Here is a 20,716-nt window from a genome sequence, read left to right as displayed (position 1 = left end):
ATTCTCTCTCTCTGTCTGTCTCTGTCTGTCTGTGTGTGAAAACAGTTCCAGCTGTAGTGGTCGCTCTCTCTCTGTTGGGTGGAAACCTCAAGCCACCTGGTTGAGGTCAGCCTACTCTCTACCCCTCCCATCTCTAATACTGCCCCTCCCATCTCTAATACTGCCCCTTCCATCTCTAATACTGCCCCTTCCATCTCTAATACTGCCCCTTCCATCTCTAATACTGCCCCTTCCATCTCTAATACTACCTCTTCCATCTCTAATACTACCCCTCCCATCTCTAATACTGCCCCTCCCATCTCTAATACTGCCCCTTCCATCTCTAATACTACCTCTTCCATCTCTAATACTACCCCTCCCATCTCTAATACTGCCCCTCCCATCTCTAATACTGCCCCTTCCATCTCTAATACTACCTCTTCCATCTCTAATACTACCCCTCCCATCTCTAATACTACCCCTCCCATCTCTAATACTGCCCCTTCCATCTCTAATACTACCTCTTCCATCTCTAATACTGCCCCTTCCATCTCTAATACTGCCCCTTCCATCTCTAATACTGCCCCTTCCATCTCTAATACTGCCCCTTCCATCTCTAATACTGCCCCTTCCATCTCTAATACTGCCCCTTCCATCTCTAATACGTCCCCTCCCATCTCTAATACGTCCCCTCCCATCTCTAATACTGCCCCTTCCATCTCTAATACTGCCCCTTCCATCTCTAATACTGCCCCTTCCATCTCTAATACTGCCCCTTCCATCTCTAATACTGCCCCTTCCATCTCTAATACTGCCCCTTCCATCTCTAATACTGCCCCTTCCATCTCTAATACTGCCCCTTCCATCTCTAATACTACCTCGTCCATCTCTAATACTGCCCCTTCCATCTCTAATACTGCCCCTTCCATCTCTAATACTGCCCCTTCCATCTCTAATACTACCTCTTCCATCTCTAATACTGCCCCTTCCATCTCTAATACTGCCCCTCCCATCTCTAATACTGCCCCTTCCATCTCTAATACTGCCCCTTCCATCTCTAATACTGCCCCTTCCATCTCTAATACTGCCCCTTCCATCTCTAATACTGCCCCTTCCATCTCTAATACTGCCCCTTCCATCTCTAATACTGCCCCTTCCATCTCTAATACTGCCCCTTCCATCTCTAATACTGCCCCTTCCATCTCTAATACTGCCCCTCCCATCGCTAATACTGCCCCTTCCATCTCTAATACTGCCCCTTCCATCTCTAATACTGCCCCTTCCATCTCTAATACTGCCCCTCCCATCTCTAATACTGCCTCTCCCATCTCTAATACTGCCTCTCCCATCTCTAATACTGCCCCTCCCATCTCTAATACTGCCCCTCCGCCTCTAATACTGCCCCTTCCAACTCTAATACTGCCCCTCCCATCTCTAATACGTCCCCTCCGCCTCTAATACGTCCCCTCCCGCCTCTAATACGTCCCCTCCCATCTCTAATACGTCCCCTCCCATCTCTAATACGTCCCCTCCCATCTCTAATACGTCCCCTCCCATCTCTAATACTGCCCCTCCCATCTCTAATACTGCCCCTCCCATCTCTAATACTGCCCCTCCCATCTCTAATACTGCCCCTCCCATCTCTAATACTGCCCCTCCCATCTCTAATACCTCCCATTGCTAATACTGCCCCTCTCATTGCTAATACTTGCCCTCCCATCTCTAATACTGCCCCTCCCATCGCTAATACTGCCCCTCCCATCGCTAATACTGCCCCTTCCATCTCTAATACTGCCCCTCCCATCTCTAATACTGCCCCTCCCATCTCTAATGCTGCCCCTCCCATCTCTAATGCTGCCCCTCCCATCTCTAATGCTGCCCCTCCCATCTCTAATACTGCCCCTCCCATCTCTAATACTGCCCCTCCCATCTCTAATACTGCCCCTTACATCTCTAATACTGCCCCTTACATCTCTAATACTGCCCCTTACATCTCTAATACCTCCCATTGCTAATACTGCCCCTCTCATTGCTAATATTGCCCCTCCCATCGCTAATACTGCCCCTCCCATCGCTAATACTGCCCCTTCCATCTCTAATACTGCCCCTTCCATCTCTAATACTGCCCCTTCCATCTCTAATACTGCCCCTCCCATCGCTAATACTGCCCCTTCCATCTCTAATACTGCCCCTTCCATCTCTAATACTGCCCCTTCCATCTCTAATACTGCCCCTCCCATCTCTAATACTGCCCCTCCCATCTCTAATACAAGGCTTAACCTGAAGGCGATCCGCATGCTTCCCATCTGGAAAAGTTCATGCATATATTATGATGACATTTTGTGACGTTTTGGTCTTCGGCAACAGTTTTTTTCCGTCTGTTCGTCCACACAACTATTTTTCTCGAGGCCGAAGAGAAATACTGCACCAAACATTTTAGTCATGTGAAATTGCATGACTAAGATCTCCTCGGCAGAACCGTCAAAATGAATGACAGTTGTTGAGTTATCTTAAATGAATTCAGACTATTTTGAGGAAGTGTATACTGGCTACGGCATTTCAAGATGGACAAACAGAACTACTGCCGCTTTTTGCTTTTTCAAGCGAAGGTCTTTGAAGAGAGTATGTGAGCTCACTCGGCTAGGCGCCAGCCAAACCGGAGCATGCGGAAGCCTTCGACCTGCACAACCACGCCGCAAAGCAACCTGGGAGATGGTTTCTTATACTCTCTGTCTCGTTAGTTGATCTTTCATACCGTCATTAAATCCATGGCCCTTTTGCAGACGTTGTTGTGCTCTCTCCTTCATTTGGCAACAAGTGGTTCAGGAGAGTCAATAACACATGACGTACTATAGCTGTTTCCAACTGTTGTGTGTTGTCATGCCAACTGGAACAGGGTGAGGCAGCAGTCAGGGGAAATGTATTCACTAACCCAGTCATGACCCTGATGGGCTAACAAAATATGAGTCTCTCTCTCTCCCGTTCGCTTTGTTTGTCTTTCTCTCCCGCTCTGGAGCACGTTCCATGTAGATAACAGCGTGTGTGTGTGTGTGTGTGTGTGTGTGTGTGTGTGTGTGTGTGTGTGTGTGTGTGTGTGTGTGTGTGTGTACGATGGAAACAAATCTGTCCAGAGTCAGAGCGGGTCCTGACTCCTGTTGCTGGCATCAGATCGTTGACCAATCAGAGAGCAACATTTCCCACAGCAGACGACCTGATAGGATGGGCATCCTCTTCCTGCTTGGCAGACACGTTCCTGTTGTTTCCTCTCTGTCCGTCTGTCCCCTGTGGGACATGTTACTGTCACCTGTTATCCTGTACTTATCTCTGTTTGAAGAGTAATGTCATAGGAATGGCTTGTACTTCTGTCTGTGTATCTGTGTGAAGAGTACTATCTGTGTGAAGAGTAATGTCATAGGAATGGCTTGTACTTCTGTCTGTGTATCTCTGTTTGAAGAGTAATGTCATAGGAATGGCCTGTACTTCTGTCTGTGTATCTCTCTGTTTGAAGAGTAATGTCATAGGAATGGCTTGTACTTCTGTCTGTGTATCTCTCTGTTTGAAGAGTAATGTCATAGGAATGGCTTGTACTTCTGTCTGTGTATCTCTGTTTGAAGAGTAATGTCATAGGAATGGCTTGTACTTCTGTCTGTGTATCTCTCTGTTTGAAGAGTAATGTCATAGGAATGGCTTGTACTTCTGTCTGTGTATCTCTCTGTTTGAAGAGTAATGTCATAGGAATGGCTTGTACTTCTGTCTGTGTATCTCTCTGTTTGAAGAGTAATGTCATAGGAATGGCTTCTTTAGAAAAGGTGATGGTCAAATGAATTGACTTTGTATTTACACTTGACCTGGGGCTCTGCATACTCATGTCTCACTGTCTGTTTAGCATGCAGTTTGGTTAAATTGAATGGTTGCTGTTCATTGGATTTCACTTATTTTGCAGTGGTAGTCCTCTTTGACTTGTCTGTTTGCCACTAGTTTGGATTTTTTTTTAAGTCAATGGTTCATGCTAGTTTGGATTCTTTTCATTTGGATCAGTTGTTTCCCACAGGAATAGACTTAGTTTGTGTGTATTCATAACTCGGGGCTCTGCATCTGTGCTCAATAGTAGTTTGCAACACGACTTAAAACAATTGTTTTCCCACAGTCTGGCGAATTAGAATGTTCCCTTTGGGATGATAAACCTTTCCACCACTACATGGGAAGTTGGGAACTACATGTTCTGGACTTGTTTTTCAACATATCTGTCCTATTTCCATAGTTTTTCAACATATCTGTCCTATTTCCATAGTTTTTCAACATATCTGTCCTATTTCCATTGTTTTTCAACATATCTGTCCTATTTCCATTGTTTTTCAACATATCTGTCCTATTTCCATTGTTTTTCAACATATCTGTCCTATTTCCATTGTTTTTCAACATATCTGTCCTATTTCCATTGCGTCTTTTAGTTTAGTTCAGTGTAAAACCGCTGTCACACAGCAATTTGGACACAATTACTGTTGCAGTTACAGGTTGCAAGTGACATTATCTCAAGCAACTTGAATGATGCAACTCAAACTGTCAGATCTCTATTCTAACCCTCTCTCTCTCTCTCCCTCGTTCCAGTGAGAAGCTGAGCTCGATCAGAGCAGCGTAGGAAGCAGGCATGAGCACAGGCGGCCATCACGCCGTGGTGACCACCCCTCCCACGCCCAGCGGCGGCGGAGGACCCGGTGGTCCTAAGGAACGATACTTTGACCGCATCGACCCCAACGATCCCGAGTACCTGAGAGAGAGGAACATGTCACCTGACCTCAGACAGGACTTCAATATGATGGAACAGAAGAAGAGAGTCACACAGATACTACAGAGTCCTGTATGTAGGAGAGAGGGGGGGAGGGGAGAGAGGGGGGGAGGGGATAGAGAGGAGAGTCACACAGATACTACAGTCCTGTAAGTAGGAGAGAGGGGGAGGAGAGAGGTGGGGGGGAGGGGATAGAGAGGAGAGTCACACAGATACTACAGTCCTGTAAGTAGGAGAGAGGGGGAGGAGGAGAGAGGTGGGGGGAGGAGAGAAGTGGGGGGGATAGAGAGGAGAGTCACAGAGATACTACAGTCCTGTAAGTAGGAGAGAGAGGGGGAGGGGAGGAGAGAGAGGGGGGGGATAGAGAGGAGAGTCACACAGATACTACAGTCCTGTAAGTAGAAGAGAGAGGGGGAGGGGAGGAGAGAGAGGGGGGGATAGAGAGGAGAGTCACACAGATACTACAGTCCTGTAAGTAGGAGAGAGAGGGGGAGGGGAGGAGAGAGAGGGGGGGAGGGGATAGAGAGGAGAGTCACACACATACTACAGTCCTGTAAGTAGGAGAGAGAGGGGGAGGGGAGGAGAGAGAGGGGGGATAGAGAGGAGAGTCACACAGATACTACAGTCCTGTAAGTAGGAGAGAGAGGGGGAGGAGAGGAGAGTCACACAGATACTACAGTCCTGTAAGTAGGAGAGAGAGGGGGAGGGGAGGAGAGAGAGGGGGGGAGGGGATAGAGAGGAGAGTCACACAGATACTACAGTCCTGTAAGTAGAAGAGAGGTGGGGGGAGGAGAGAGAGGGGGGGAGGGGATAGAGAGGAGAGTCACACAGATACTACAGTCCTGTAAGTAGGAGAGAGAGGGGGAGGGGAGGAGAGCGAGGGGGGATAGAGAGGAGAGTCACACAGATACTACAGTCCTGTAAGTAGAAGAGAGAGGGGGAGGGGAGGAGAGAGAGGAGAGTCACACAGATACTACAGTCCTGTAAGTAGGAGAGAGGGGGAGGAGAGAGGTGGGGGCAGGGGATAGAGAGGAGAGTCACACAGATACTACAGTCCTGTAAGTAGGAGAGAGGGGGAGGAGAGAGAGGGGGGAGAGGGGATAGAGAGGAGAGTCACACAGATACTACAGTCCTGTAAGTAGGAGAGAGGGGGAGGAGAGAGAGGGGGGATAGAAAGGAGAGTCATACAGATACTACAGTCCTGTAAGTAGGAGAGAGGGGGAGGAGAGAGGTGGGGGGAGGGGATAGAGAGGAGAGTCACACAGATACTACAGTCCTGTAAGTAGGAGAGAGAGAGGGGGAGGGGAGGAGAGAGAGGGGGGGAGGGGATAGAGAGGAGGGTCACACAGATACTACAGTCCTGTAAGTAGGAGAGAGGGGGAGGAGAGAGAGGGGGAGAGGGGATAGAGAGGAGAGTCACACAGATACTACAGTCCTGTAAGTAGGAGAGAGGGGGAGGAGAGAGAGGGGGGGAGGGGATAGAGAGGAGAGTCCCACAGATACTACAGTCCTGTAAGTAGGAGCGAGGGGGAGGAGAGAGGTGGGGGAGAGGGGATAGAGAGGAGAGTCACACAGATACTACAGTCCTGTAAGTAGGAGAGAGAGGGGGAGGGGAGGAGAGAGAGGGGGGATAGAGAGGAGAGTCACACAGATACTACAGTCCTGTAAGTAGGAGAGAGGGGGAGGAGGGAGAGGGGATAGAGAGGAGAGTCACACAGATACTACAGTCCTGTAAGTAGGAGAGAGGGGGAGGAGAGAGAGAGGGAGAGGGGATAGAGAGGAGAGTCACACAGATACTACAGTCCTGTAAGTAGGAGAGAGAGAGGGGGAGGAGAGAGAGGGGGGGGGGAGATAGAGAGGAGAGTCACACAGATACTACAGTCCTGTAAGTAGGAGAGAGAGAGGGGGAGGAGAGAGAGGGGGGGAGAGGATAGAGAGGAGAGTCACACAGATACTACAGAGTCCTGTAAGTAGGAGAGAGAGAGGGGGAGGAGAGGGGATCGAGAGGAGAGTCACACAGATACTACAGTCCTGTAAGTAGAAGAGAGAGAGGGGGAGGAGAGAGAGAGGGGGGGAGGGGATAGAGAGGAGAGTCACACAGATACTACAGTCCTGTAAGTAGGAGAGAGAGAGGGGGAGGAGAGAGAGGGGGGGGGGGGGGGGGGATAGAGAGGAGAGTCACACAGATACTACAGTCCTGTAAGTAGGAGAGAGGGGGAGGAGAGAGGTGGGGGGGATAGAGAGGAGAGTCACACAGATACTACAGTCCTGTAAGTAGGAGAGAGAGAGGGGGATGAGAGAGGTGGGGGGGGTAGAGAGGAGAGTCACACAGATACTACAGTCCTGTAAGTAGGAGAGAGAGAGGGGGAGGAGAGAGAGGGGGGGAGTGGATAGAGAGGAGAGTCACACAGATATTACAGAGTCCTGTAAGTAGGAGAGAGAGAGGGGGAGGAGAGAGGTGGGGGAGAGGGGATAGAGAGGAGAGTCACACAGATACTACAGTCCTGTAAGTAGGAGAGAGAGGGGGAGGAGAGAGGTGGGGGGGGGTAGAGAGGAGAGTCACACAGATACTACAGTCCTGTAAGTAGGAGAGAGAGAGGGGGAGGGGAGAGGTGGGGGGATAGAAAGGAGAGTCATACAGATACTACAGTCCTGTAAGTAGAAGAGAGGGGGGGGAGGAGAGAGGGGGGGGGGGGGGATAGAGAGGAGAGTCACACAGATACTACAGTCCTGTAAGTAGGAGAGAGGGGGAGGAGAGAGAGGGGGGAGAGGGGATAGAAAGGAGAGTCACACAGATACTACAGTCCTGTAAGTAGGAGAGAGGGGGAGGAGGAGAGAGGTGGGGGCAGGGGATAGAGAGGAGAGTCACACAGATACTACAGTCCTGTAAGTAGGAGAGAGGTGGGGGGGGTAGAAAGGAGAGTCACACAGATACTACAGTCCTGTAAGTAGGAGAGAGAGGGGGGGGGGGTAGAAAGGAGAGTCACACAGATACTACAGAGTCCTGTAAGTGAGGGGTGGGACTGTGTGTGCGGGGGGGGGGGGGGGGGGGCTGTGTGTGCGGGAGAAACAGAGGTGCATCTGGCCTGATGCTCAATTTGACTTCAAGAGGACAATTGTTCACCAGTTGTTGGGAATTGGACATATTCTGTTTGAATGAGAGTTTCCCTGCTTTTTGCCGGCGGTTGCCATTTCAAACCTCTTAGTGGTTAACACACTGACAGACACCACAGAAAGACTCCAGCAGGCAGCAGACTGTTTCAGCCCAGCAGACCCAACAGTACTGCCACAGAGTCTACCTACCACACCCTTCCACATAAACAGGATAGCTTACTAGCCCTGCACCATTCAGAATGGCCTCTGCTGTTATCTGTAAACTCTGTAGTCTGTTGTCCAAGCCCCTAAATCACTCAGATACACCTGTTTGTTTACCTGCAGGTATTGACTCAAGGCAGGACATGTCTGTAGCTCAGGTTCATAGCTTTTGGCTGTGTGTGTGTGTGTGTGTGTGTGTGTGTGTGTGTGTGTGTGTGTGTGTGTGTGTGTGTGTGTGTGTGTGTGTGTGTGTGTGTGTGTGTGTGTGTGTCCGAGTGTGTGTGTCCGAGTGTGTGCGTGCACTGGTGTAGCCGTGTTCTATTTAAAGCGTTAAATGGGATCCACATTCAACACATGCCACCGCAGGTTCTTTGGCGCGCTTTTATACCAGCTGTCGAGAGATCAGGAGAGGAGCACAGAGAGAGTCTCTCTGCTTTAAACTTTGTGTCTTTTGTCTGAAAATGTCTATGTTGAAGGGTTGTGTGTGTGTGTGTGTGTGTGTGCCTGCCTACGTGAGTATGTGCGTACATGTGCATGTATCTGTGTGTGTTTTTGTTTTGATTGTGTGTGAGCCACAGCCTGAACCTATGAACTAATGACAGGTGACGTCCCGGAGGGCATATTGTTGTCATCTGTCTCATGTGGGTTATCTGGTTCCAACACTAGTATAACACTACTCTCACAACAACATACATCTCCCTCCAGCACTCTGCCTTTCCATCTCTCTTTCCATCTCTCTCTCTCTTTCTCTCTTTCTTTTTCTCTCGTTTTCTCTCTCTTTTTCTCTCTTTTTCTCCCTCCCTCTCTTTCTCCCTCTCTTTCTTTTTCTCTCTTTTTCTCTCTTTTTCTCTCTCTTTCTCTTTCTCTCTTTCCATATCTCTTTCCATGTCTCTTTCTCTCTCTCTCTCTTTCTCTCGCTCTCTTCTCTCTCCCTGCATTCTCGCTCTCTATTTCTTGCCCTCTCTCTCGCTCCCTCGCTCTCTCTCTGAACATGGGGTTAGTTTGTTGTGTTACCGGTGTGTTTCAGGGGAGACCGGTGTGTTTCAGGGGAGAGCGATGTTTTCTCGAGACAGCCCATGAGAGAGACTATATTTAAAGACTGATCTAGACCAGAAGGAACTAACCAGCTTGCTGAGCACAGCTGACTGGCTGTAGTCTAGTGCTGCAGGCATAGTGCTATATACACTATACCATATGATAGAAGCTGGTGTTTTCTGTAAGATGGAGGCTATTGTTGTTGTTGTTGTAATCAGCTTCAATAAGTAGGGCCCAGAGTTCTCCCTGACCATGTCACATCACCAGGTAAACTGGTCCAGGGCCCAGAGTTCTCCCTGACCATGTCACATCACCAGGTAAACTGGTCCAGGGCCCAGAGTTCTCCCTGACCATGTCACATCACCAGGTAAACTGGTCTATAGGACCCAGAGTTCTCCCTGACCATGTCACATCACCTGGTAAACTGGTCCATGGCCCAGAGTTCTCCCTGACCATGTCACATCACCAGGTAAACTGGTCTATAGGGCCCAGAGTTCTCCCTGACCATGTCACATCACCAGGTAAACTGGTCCAGGGCCCAGAGTTCTCCCTGACCATGTCACATCACCAGGTAAACTGGTCTATAGGACCCAGAGTTCTCCCTGACCATGTCACATCACCTGGTAAACTGGTCCATGGCCCAGAGTTCTCCCTGACCATGTCACCTCACCTGGTAAACTGGTCCATGGCCCAGAGTTCTCCCTGACCATGTCACCTCACCTGGTAAACTGGTCCAGGGCCCAGAGTTTTCCCTGACCATGTCACATTTTTTCTCTTCTGGATAGATCTCGTAGTCAGGAAAAACTCCTGGTCCTATAACAATGGGCCAATAGACAGAGTGGAGAGAATAACTGCACTGGTTTCCTATGTGGTGTCATTTCCTCCCAGGCACACTAGTTCCTATGGAGTCTTGGCCTGTGTCTGAAGTGACACCATATTCCCTATATAGTGCACTACTCTTGACTAGGGACCATAGGGATCCCATAGGGCTCTGGTCAAAAGTAGTGCATTATATAGGGAATAGGGTGCCATTTCAGACTCATTCCCTCCCAGTCACATGACTGCATGGGAACAAGACAATAGGTCTATATACGTGACCCATCTCAACCAATCAGATGTGCACGTCTCGATCGGTGGAGCACAGCAAGGCTCACTTAATCTGAGTGATTTAGTGATGCGATGCGGAAAATAGGGAAGCTGTGTGTGTGTGTGTGTGTGTGTGTGTGTGTGTGTGTGTGTGTGTGTGTGTGTGTGTGTGTGTGTGTGTGTGTGTGTGTGTGTGTGTGTGTGTGTGCTGTTGGGTTGTGTATATTTACTGCTACTGCGGTTTGGGAGAAGGAAGCAGACTTTTATTTCTTCTTCTCAGGCTTAAACTGACTGTATAATTTATAGAGCCTCCCTGACTCCATCCCCCTGTGAGAGGAGAGGAAGTGTTTCATCCATGCTTTCTTTCTGTTGATGTTCTCTTCATAACTTTGAACATCTTGTTCTAAAGAACATTAGCATGTGTACTCTGAGGAACCTTTGAAACTCCAAGCTGGAAGCTATTCAGAGAGACTCTCCCATTTAGTTTGGCATTTAGGTTATAAAGCAACGTTTTTTAGCTATGCTTTGGTTTGGGATTTACGTTTTCTCAACGTTGCCTTGATAGCTTTTGGTTTGGGATTTACGTTATAGAGCAATATTGCTTAGATATCTTTTTTTTTACATTATCTTTCAATGAGAGACCGAGAAGTAGAGAGAGATGGAGAAACAGAGAGAAGAAGAGAAAAAGAGAGAGAGATACGGAGAGAGCGAGAGAGAGATTTCAGCTGCACATTCAAGATGGCGCTGTACTGAAGTATTGAGATGTTAGGTTAGGCAGTACAAACCCCCAGGGAGGAAAGCGCTAGTCAAAAGTAGTGCACTATATAGGGAATAGGGTGCTAGCTGGGATGTACAGTATCTCTATTGGTCTGCCAGACCGTTCCTCTCTGCAGGCAGTGTTGCAGCTGGAATGGGGGACGGATTTTTACTGACGCGCACGTCAATAGCATTGATTGGCTGGCACTTGCTCTCTCTCTCTCCTCTCTCTCAATTCAATTTAAGGGCTTTATTGGCATGGGTAACGAATGTTAACATTGCCAAAGCAAGTTAACATATCCCTTTCTCTCTTTCTCGGTCTCTCCCACCTTGCAACACAGTCCACATGAAAGAGTATCATTGTGCTGACTAAACTAGCAAGGCTGTTGGGAGTGTGTCTAGTTGTAATTACAGGGTATGCTATGATTCACTTGGACCATGGTGTGTGTGTGTGTGTGTGTGTGTGTGTCTAACTGTGAGTATTTATTTGACCAGATTGTGTGTCTGGATGAGGCCGGGGTGTCATTAAAACTGTCAGTGGTGACGTAAAACCCTTTCATCACCTCCCATCATACACAATACGCTCGATAGCAAACCCAGCTACAGTCTAGTTATAAATGTTGTGCTTTCCCACGCTACAGGGTTCAGCTGTATCCCAGCGGTCTTACCTGTCTGTCAGCCGCCGTACAGTCAGCAGGAAGAGGATCATCCCAACAAATAGATAGTTGAATGCGAGGCTGATTTCTTTTAACAACACGTTAGGTAATACAGAAATATTACGTACTGTAGATGTGCTGTGTAACATTTATACACTGAAGGCTTTAATATAGTGCTGTTTATGGCTTTCTCACACAAAATATAAGCCTTTATTCCGATACGATTAAAAGGGGAAGTCTTTGGAGGTATTCTCCTAATCGTAGCCCTTTTGTCAGAGCTGTGTCAGACTGACCCGACAGACCCGACGGTCAGTGTGTATCCTCAAAGAGATTTCTTCTCACAATGACTGCTATTGGACCAGCTCCAATCTGCATGTCTTAATGAGAGAGAACCTCAAAGACTATATTAAAGACGCCATTTTGAAAGATGAATATCTCTTCGTTGTGAATGCTCGCGGAATCCTCTCTTTCTGATTTGAGGATAACAGCCTGACCGTCCAACCAATCACACACGTCCTCCCATACGCTCCAACCAATAACTGGAGACGTGGCTCATGAAAGTGGGAAAACTCTCTGTGAAACGTGGCTTGGCTTTTCAGTTTAGTGTTGTTTTTTTTCTCCCTCAGGCAGGATGGTGGACAGCTATTCATGTCAAGAGAAGGACCCCAGGCCAGCCTGATTAGATTTGGGCTCTGGCTGTTTGAGTTGAAACAATGTTAGGACAGTGTTATGGCACAGGGTTGCCTCGTGGGTTTAAACACACACACACACACCACAGCAGCTAGCTAACATGCTCTTCCGTGAGCTGTGTCTGTGTTTTATTTTAGTCTATGCAGAGGATTAGAGGGTCGAAAAATGCATGATCACATCCACTGTAATCTGTTAGATGAAGGTGATGGGGATGAAATCCCTGCCGCTCAGCGTTATAATCTGTCTTTGAACACATCACAAGCTCGCACACTGCAAATGCCTGCCACTGTGTGTGTGTGTGTGTGTGTGTGTGTGTGTGTGTGTGTGTGTGTGTGTGTGTGTGTGTGTGTGTGTGTGTGTGTGTGTGTGTGTGTGTGTGTGTGTGTGTGTGTCATACACACGTGCAGGCCTTTTCCAGTAAAATACTATTAAGACTGATGCAGAAGTAATGAAGGCAGTTGTAACCAAGTTCCGCACACAGGATCCCCCCCAGGCCTGATAAATAGAACCATGGGAACAATATGGAGTTTATGACAAGTCTTTTCACTCCAGCCTGTAACAGCACAGTCAACAGTATAATAGAAAAGTCCAGAACAAACCCCAAGCCCAGCAGACACCCTATCCACATCCGCACCACTGCAGTGCAGCAACCAGACCTAGCCAAAACCGTCACTATGGCAACAGGGCCCGAACGACAGCGGAATGTTTGGCCCCGACTCAGAACCCCTCAGAACCCCTAGAGTTATAGTGGCTCTGTGTCCTGTTCTGTTTTCCCAGGGGATGCTGTAGAGATGTTACAATACCACCCCCACAAGGGGAGAAATTAATCGACCCGATACCATCCGCAAACAATAATGGACTATCCCATGGGGCCAGCCGGCTGGGGGGGGGGGTTAGAAGAGTAGACTGTCAGAAATGTTTTGTGTTTAGGGTGAGACTCTGAATCTATACCCAGGCTGTTGTGGAGTTGACTACTCTTATGCAAGTGTGTGTGTGTCTGTGAGAGACATGGAATACAAACATGAATATTGGATGTGTTCCTATTTAGGAAGTCATTGTACTGAAATGGTGTCACGTCCTATTTCTTCCCCCTCTCTGAATCTTGTTTTTAAGAGATGCGCTGTAAGGCGTTGATAAGAGTTGACCCAGGTCCCTGAGTAACGGAACAACGGTTCCTCTCTTGCAAAAGTAACAATTGCAACATGGTGGCCCATCCTGTTGTCAGTCATTCTAACAAGCTGTTACTTGTTTATTACAATTCAGTTTATTTTTCTGGTTTATATAGCTAACATTTGACATGAGATGCTATTTTCCTGATTGATGTGTTTCTGTACATCACGACTAACCGTGCTATTGTAAACCGTTTATCTCTCAAATTATAGTGTTGTTTTTATAAAGAGATAATGAGATGTAACGGGATACCAACGTTATTGCCTTGTAACTCTTGTACTGGGCATAATTCATTTGATGACTCGTGAGGTTAAATATAGTCAACACTGTGGTAAATCTAAGCCCTGCTGTTGAAGAGTGTGTGGGCGGTGTGTTTGCGTGTGACTCGGCTCAGTTTCCTTGATCCTTAGCTCTACCTGTCCTAGTTCCAGTTGTGGCTGGGTCACAGTCAGGAAGGGAGGTGAACAGAGAAGAGATGGAGAGGAAGACAGAGAAGACAGAATGGGGTAAAGAAGGGTGTGTAGTAGTGTGTGCATGTATCAGTACTGCTGTAAGTAGTGCAGGGGGACTTGAGGACGTGGAGATTACAGAAGGATAGACCTCTCTGTCCCTGGTCAGCCAGTTTAGACCAGTCAGTCAGTCTGGGTTTACTGAGAGAGTGACACCCAAGGACCTCCAGTCTAATCTGTGATTAATGTTTCTTCTTCTTCATTTTCTCTCCCCTCGTCTCCAGGCCTTTAAGGATGAGTTGGAGGGGCTGATTGAGGAGCAGAAGAAGAAAGGCAACAACCCCACTGGTCTCCTGGCCCTCCGACAGATCGCTGACTTTTTCATGTCTTCATCCGTGGCTGGCTTCAGCACCTCACCCCTAAGTAAGTAGTAGTGTTGGTACGGCCCTTAACCCCCCTCAGTAAGTAGTGTTGGTACGGCCCGTAACCCCCCTCAGTAAGTAGTGTTGGTACGGCCCGTAACCCCCCTCAGTAAGTAGTGTTGATACGGCCCGTAACCCCCCCCCAGTAAGTAGTGTTGGTACGGCCCGTAACCCCCCTCAGTAAGTAGTGTTGGTACGGCCCGTAACCCCCCTCAGTAAGTAGTGTTGGTACGGTCAGTAACCCCCCTCAGTAAGTAGTGTTGGTACGGCCCGTAACCCCCCTCAGTAAGTAGTGTTGGTACGGCCCGTAACCCCCCTCAGTAAGTAGTGTTGGTGCGGCCCGTAACCCCCCTCAGTAAGTAGTGTTGGTACGGCCCGTAACCCCCCTCAGTAAGTAGTGTTGGTACGGCCCGTAACCCCCCTCAGTAAGTAGTGTTGGTACGGCCAGTAACCCCCCTCAGTAAGTAGTGTTGGTACGGCCCGTAACCCCCCTCAGTAAGTAGTGTTGGTACGGCCCGTAACCCCCCTCAGTAAGTAGTGTTGATACGGCCCGTAACCCCCCTCAGTAAGTAGTGTTGGTACGGCCCGTAACCCCCCTCAGTAAGTAGTGTTGGTACGGCCCGTAACCCCCCTCAGTAAGTAGTGTTTGTACGGCCCGTAACCCCCCTCAGTAAGTAGTGTTGGTACGGCCCGTAACCCCCCTCAGTAAGTAGTGTTGGTACGGTCAGTTAACTCCCTCAGTAAGTAGTGTTGGTACGGTCAGTAACCCCCGTCAGTAAGTAGTAGTGTTGGTACGGCCCGTTTTTAACTATTGTTTTTGAAAAGTGGAGACTTCCAAATCTGTACAGACACACACACACACACACACACTTGGTAGAACGCAAACTCATACACAGAAACACACACTATCTATCAGTAACCTGTCCCTCCTAGCTGACTCTGGAAAAGCATTGCATATTTCCCTCTGTTTTCATCCCCTGTTCAGTCCAGGTTTCCACATGTGAAGTCTGTTTCCAATCATGCAATTACAGACCTCGGAATGTGGAACTAATGATGAATTACCACGACAACCACTGTAATATAGAGTCCTCAGTTATACCTCATATATCCCATAATATGTCCACATAATAACACCACTAATCTCAGCAGCCAGCGTGAAGTTATGGAATTTGCTGTAATTTGTTGTAAATGAGGAATGAAAAGGATAAAATTGTCAAGTATTATATATTACTTAAGAAATATGTGAAGTAAGATTATTTAATTATTTAAAATGTACTGTAACTACATAGAATTTTCTTTGATATTAACATTGCCAGTGTCAAAGGATGGCATGTTGCTATTTGTGTCCACTGTTCAGTGTAGAGCACTCTATAGTGAATCAGTTGGTTAGATGAGACGAACCCAGATGTCATCTACCTCTGTCTCGGATGGTTATTATCGGTTATTAACAACTGATCTGAAATCTGTTTAGTATCTTGTCTCTGTAAATAAAATATGTATTGAATGATTGAATTGGTTTCCTCTTAGAACAGTTGATGTCCTTAGTGCTTAGAATGGAGAGAGCATGGTCTGTCTCGATTCGCAGGCTGCAGGTAATCTAATATGCAGGCCGTGTGTATTGATTGTTAATGATTCATGTCATTATTCATATATTCATATTGATAATTATACAGAGAACAAGAGAGCTATCAATCCCCACACTCAACAATAAAATAAAATAAACATTTTTAACCCTCTCTGCTTCGCTTTCTCTGCTCGCCCCCTCTCCAGGCCTTGGAATGGTCACTCCCATCAACGACATGTATGGAGTGGAGTCTACCACTCTGGTGAAGGGGGAGAAGCAGACACGCTGCAAGCTGGCCAGCCTCTACAGACTGGTGGACCTGTTTAGCTGGGCACACTTCGCCAGCTCCTACATCACAGTAAGACAACCATTAGATAATCATAGAAAACCCTTTATTAGAACCTGTTCAGCTGGGCACACTGCGCCAGCTCCTACATCACAGTAAGACAACCATTAGATAATCATAGAAATACTTTTATTAGAACCTGTTCAGCTGGGCACACTTCGCCAGCTCCTACATCACAGTAAGACAACCATTAGATAATCATAGAAAACCCTTTATTAGAACCTGTTCAGCTGGGCACACTTCGCCAGCTCCTACATCACAGTAAGACAACCATTAGATAATCATAGAAATACCTTTATTAGAACCTGTTCAGCTGGGAACACTTCGCCAGCTCCTACATCACAGTAAGACAACCATTAGATAATCATAGAAAACCCTTTATTAGAACCTGTTCAGCTGGGCACACTGCGCCAGCTCCTACATCACAGTAAGACAACCATTAGATAATCATAGAAATACCTTTATTAGAACCTGTTCAGCTGGGCACACTTCGCCAGCTCCTACATCACAGTAAGACAACCATTAGATAATCATAGAAAACCCTTTATTAGAACCTGTTCAGCTGGGCACACTGCGCCAGCTCCTACATCACAGTAAGACAACCATTAGATAATCATAGAAAACCCTTTATTAGAACCTGTTCAGCTGGGAACACTTCGCCAGCTCCTACATCACAGTAAGACAACCATTAGATAATCATAGAAATACCTTTATTAGAACCTGTTCAGCTGGGCACACTTCGCCAGCTCCTACATCACAGTTAGAAATAAACCTTGCAGTAACCTCACTCATAACCGTGTCATAACTCATCATAAACCTGTTCTGTAGAACCTTGTTTTGAGACCATGAAAGCAGGTATGTGTCATCTGAGTTCGGTCTATCCCCTGCCTACAGGACTACCCTCAGGATATGTCTTCAAGACACATACAACTGTGTGCCCGTCCTTTTGTTTGGGAGCAGTGTGTTTGAGCCTCAGGTTCCTAACGTTTTGTTAGTGTTAGCAGCAGCACTGTGACGTTTCAAGGTCATAACAAGGTGTTTTAACGTTGTTGTGTCCAGGTCCGAGTCAGCAAAGAGCAGGACCACATCCTCATCATCCCCAGAGGACTGTCATTCGCTGAGGCGTCCGCATCCAACCTGGTGAGTCCAATCACAACGCACCAGGAAGCACATGCACCCAATAACAACCAGCAAACCTGTACCCAATCAGGAGTGAGCTCTCTTTTTAGACGTGTTCAGTAGTACCAAACAGCATAAAAGGTTTTGAAATGGAAGAGCAACTATCTCTGATATTGTCCAATAAGAATGCTCATTGTCCTTCTCCAATTCAAAGCGTTTTATCCCATTTGGTCGTCCTGAACACAGCCCAGGTTGGAGGTGTAGTCTGTGTGTTTGTGCCAGTAAGCCAGTATACTGCGCCATGTGGAGTAAAAGGTTTCTGGCAGACCTTCTCATAAACCGGCACAACAGCGCCAACGCTTAATCAGCCGTCTATTTCCTTCAATTATTTGAGAGAGAACTATTGGATTAGCAGAAATCTAACATTCTGGCACAGAGGCCGACACACACACACACACACACACACACACACACACACACACACACACACACACACACACACACACACCGGTCTGCGTTTTGTCAATCCGTGGAGGTTAGGGGAGTAGAGTAATGTGCTTGATATGGTGAATACAATGTTGTCCTGCAGTTACATTACTGTATCTCTTTATTGGTGAGATTGGGATATTTGCTGACTGTGGGAATTCCTACTGTATGTTACTTTTTGTATTTTATCACTGACTGTTTGTTGCGTCTGTGATTGTCCATGTTATTGTCTGACTGGCTGCCATGTTATTACCAGAATCACCCTGTCTATTTGTCATTGTCTCTGGTCTAGTATCAGTGGTGGTAGTGAATGCTGGGTAATGTTGATGTCCTTGTCTAGTTTTGCTGCAGAACCGCTGTTGTTGGCTCGGGGAAGTGCTTTACAAGCTTCTATTAGTTTCTATTTCTACTTTCTATTTCTTAGTTTCTATTTGCTGCTCTAAGAAGAAGAAAAAATAATGGCCTCCCCTGTAGGTCTCTCTCTCTCGCTCGCTCTCACTCTCTCTTTCATTCACTCACTCCAAGCACCTGTTTCTGTGACACGTCAAGTGCATTGCAGGTGAACAATCAGTGAGTTGTTGACAGGTGGGAGTAACAAGCATCGCTCAGCTGTCTGACAGGGTGGGGCTCAGACTGGATCAGTAACTCAGTAGAGAGAGAAAAAGAAAGGGAGAGAGAGAGCACAGAGAGACCGAGACAGAGGGAAGATCTCAATTGCATTCTCCTCTCTCCTCGTCTCCTTCTCAAAACCTATTGGAGGAGAAAGCCAGAGGTCCCTCCCCCCCGACCTTCTCCTCCAATGGGTTTTGAAAAGGAGACGAGGCGAGAGGACGCGAGGAGAATTGAGATCTTCCCAGAGAGAAGAATAACTAGGCCAAATGTCATTGTAAAGAGATACAGAACCCTTCACTCCGATGTTAACTTAGTGATGACTGAATTGAATGAAGAATGTTGGCAACTTATATTTGGAAGTTGAAAAGATCCTACTCCTAGTATATGTTTGGTTTCTCTTGGTTGATGCCGTCACAAACGGCAGAGTAACATTTAGAAACATAATCTTTACTGTGGTACTGTAGTCACACACACAGAAGCTTTGTCTCTGTGAGACGACTGAGACTACTGTACTCCAGCTGACTACTCTACTCCAGCAGGCTACTATACTACAGCAGGCTACTATACTAGAGCTGGCTACTCTACTCCAGCTGACTACTATACTACAGCAGGCTACTATACTACAGCAGGCTACTCTACAGCTGGCTACTATACATCTGGCTACTATACTCCAGCTGACTACTATACTCCAGCTGACTACTATACTCCAGCTGGCTACTATACAGCTGGCTACTATACTCCAGCTGACTACTATACAGCTGGCTACTATACTCCAGCAGGCTACTATACAGCTGGCTACTATACTCCAGCTGACTACTATACTACAGCAGGCTACTATACTCCAGCAGGCTACTCTACAGCTGGCTACTATACATCTGGCTACTATACTCCAGCTGACTACTATACTCCAGCTGACTACTATACTCCAGCTGGCTACTATACTCCAGCTGACTACTATACAGCTGGCTACTATACTCCAGCAGGCTACTATACAGCTGGCTACTATACTCCAGCTGACTACTATACATCTGGCTACTATACTCCAGCTGACTACTATACTCCAGCTGACTACTATACTCCAGCTGACTACTCTACTCCAGCAGGCTACTCTACAGCTGGCTACTATACTCCAGCTGGCTACTATACTAGAGCTGGCTACTCTACTCCAGCTGACTACTATACTACAGCAGGCTACTCTACAGCTGGCTACTATACATCTGGCTACTATACTCCAGCTGACTACTATACTCCAGCTGGCTACTATACAGCTGGCTACTATACTCCAGCTGACTACTATACAGCTGGCTACTATACTCCAGCAGGCTACTATACAGCTGGCTACTATACTCCAGCTGACTACTATACTACAGCTGGCTACTATACTCCAGCAGGCTACTCTACAGCTGGCTACTATACATCTGGCTACTATACTCCAGCTGACTACTATACTCCAGCTGACTACTATACTCCAGCTGGCTACTATACAGCTGACTACTATACTCCAGCTGACTACTATACTCCAGCTGGCTACTATACAGCTGGCTACTATACTCCAGCTGACTACTATACTCCAGCTGACTACTATACATCTGGCTACTATACTCCAGCTGACTACTATACTCCAGCTGACTACTATACTCCAGCTGGCTACTATACAGCTGGCTACTATACTCCAGCTGACTACTATACAGCTGGCTACTATACTCCAGCAGGCTACTATACAGCTGGCTACTATACTCCAGCTGACTACTATACATCTGGCTACTATACTCCAGCTGACTACTATACTCCAGCTGACTACTATACTCCAGCTGGCTACTATACAGCTGGCTACTATACTCCAGCTGACTACTATACAGCTGGCTACTGTACTCCAGCTGGCTACTATACAGCTGGCTACTGTACTCCAGAGGACTACTATCCAGCTGCCTACTATACTCCAGCTGACTACTATACAGCTGGCTACTGTACTCCAGCTGACTACTATACTCCAGCTGGCTACTGTACTCCAGTTGACTACTATACTCCAGCTGGCTACTGTACTCCAGCTGACTACTATACAGCTGGCTACTATACTCCAGCAGGCTACTATACAGCTGGCTACTATACTCCAGCTGACTACTATACTACAGCAGGCTACTATACTCCAGCAGGCTACTCTACAGCTGGCTACTATACATCTGGCTACTATACTCCAGCTGACTACTATACTCCAGCTGACTACTATACTCCAGCTGGCTACTAT

General features: G+C 47.2%; 1 protein-coding gene across 8 annotated transcripts in view; it reads left to right on the top strand.

Annotated features, from left to right (window-relative positions):
• Positions 1-20,716, top strand: part of LOC129851288 (gamma-adducin-like) — a 154,219-nt gene that overhangs the window by 110,318 nt on the left and 23,185 nt on the right. For all 8 annotated transcript variants that reach the window (XM_055917725.1, XM_055917722.1, XM_055917727.1 and 5 more), the window contains 4 exons: positions 4,588-4,837; positions 14,207-14,345; positions 16,115-16,266; positions 17,314-17,394. In XM_055917725.1, the coding sequence (XP_055773700.1) occupies positions 4,628-4,837; positions 14,207-14,345; positions 16,115-16,266; positions 17,314-17,394 (582 nt within the window). In that variant the 5' untranslated portion in view covers positions 4,588-4,627. The remainder of the gene's footprint in view (positions 1-4,587; positions 4,838-14,206; positions 14,346-16,114; positions 16,267-17,313; positions 17,395-20,716) is intronic.

This window comes from Salvelinus fontinalis, chromosome 3, assembly GCF_029448725.1.
Source record: "Salvelinus fontinalis isolate EN_2023a chromosome 3, ASM2944872v1, whole genome shotgun sequence".
Taxonomy (NCBI): domain Eukaryota; kingdom Metazoa; phylum Chordata; class Actinopteri; order Salmoniformes; family Salmonidae; genus Salvelinus; species Salvelinus fontinalis.
Note: the sequence above shows the minus strand (reverse complement) of the source record. Positions and strands in the feature narration are given on the sequence as shown.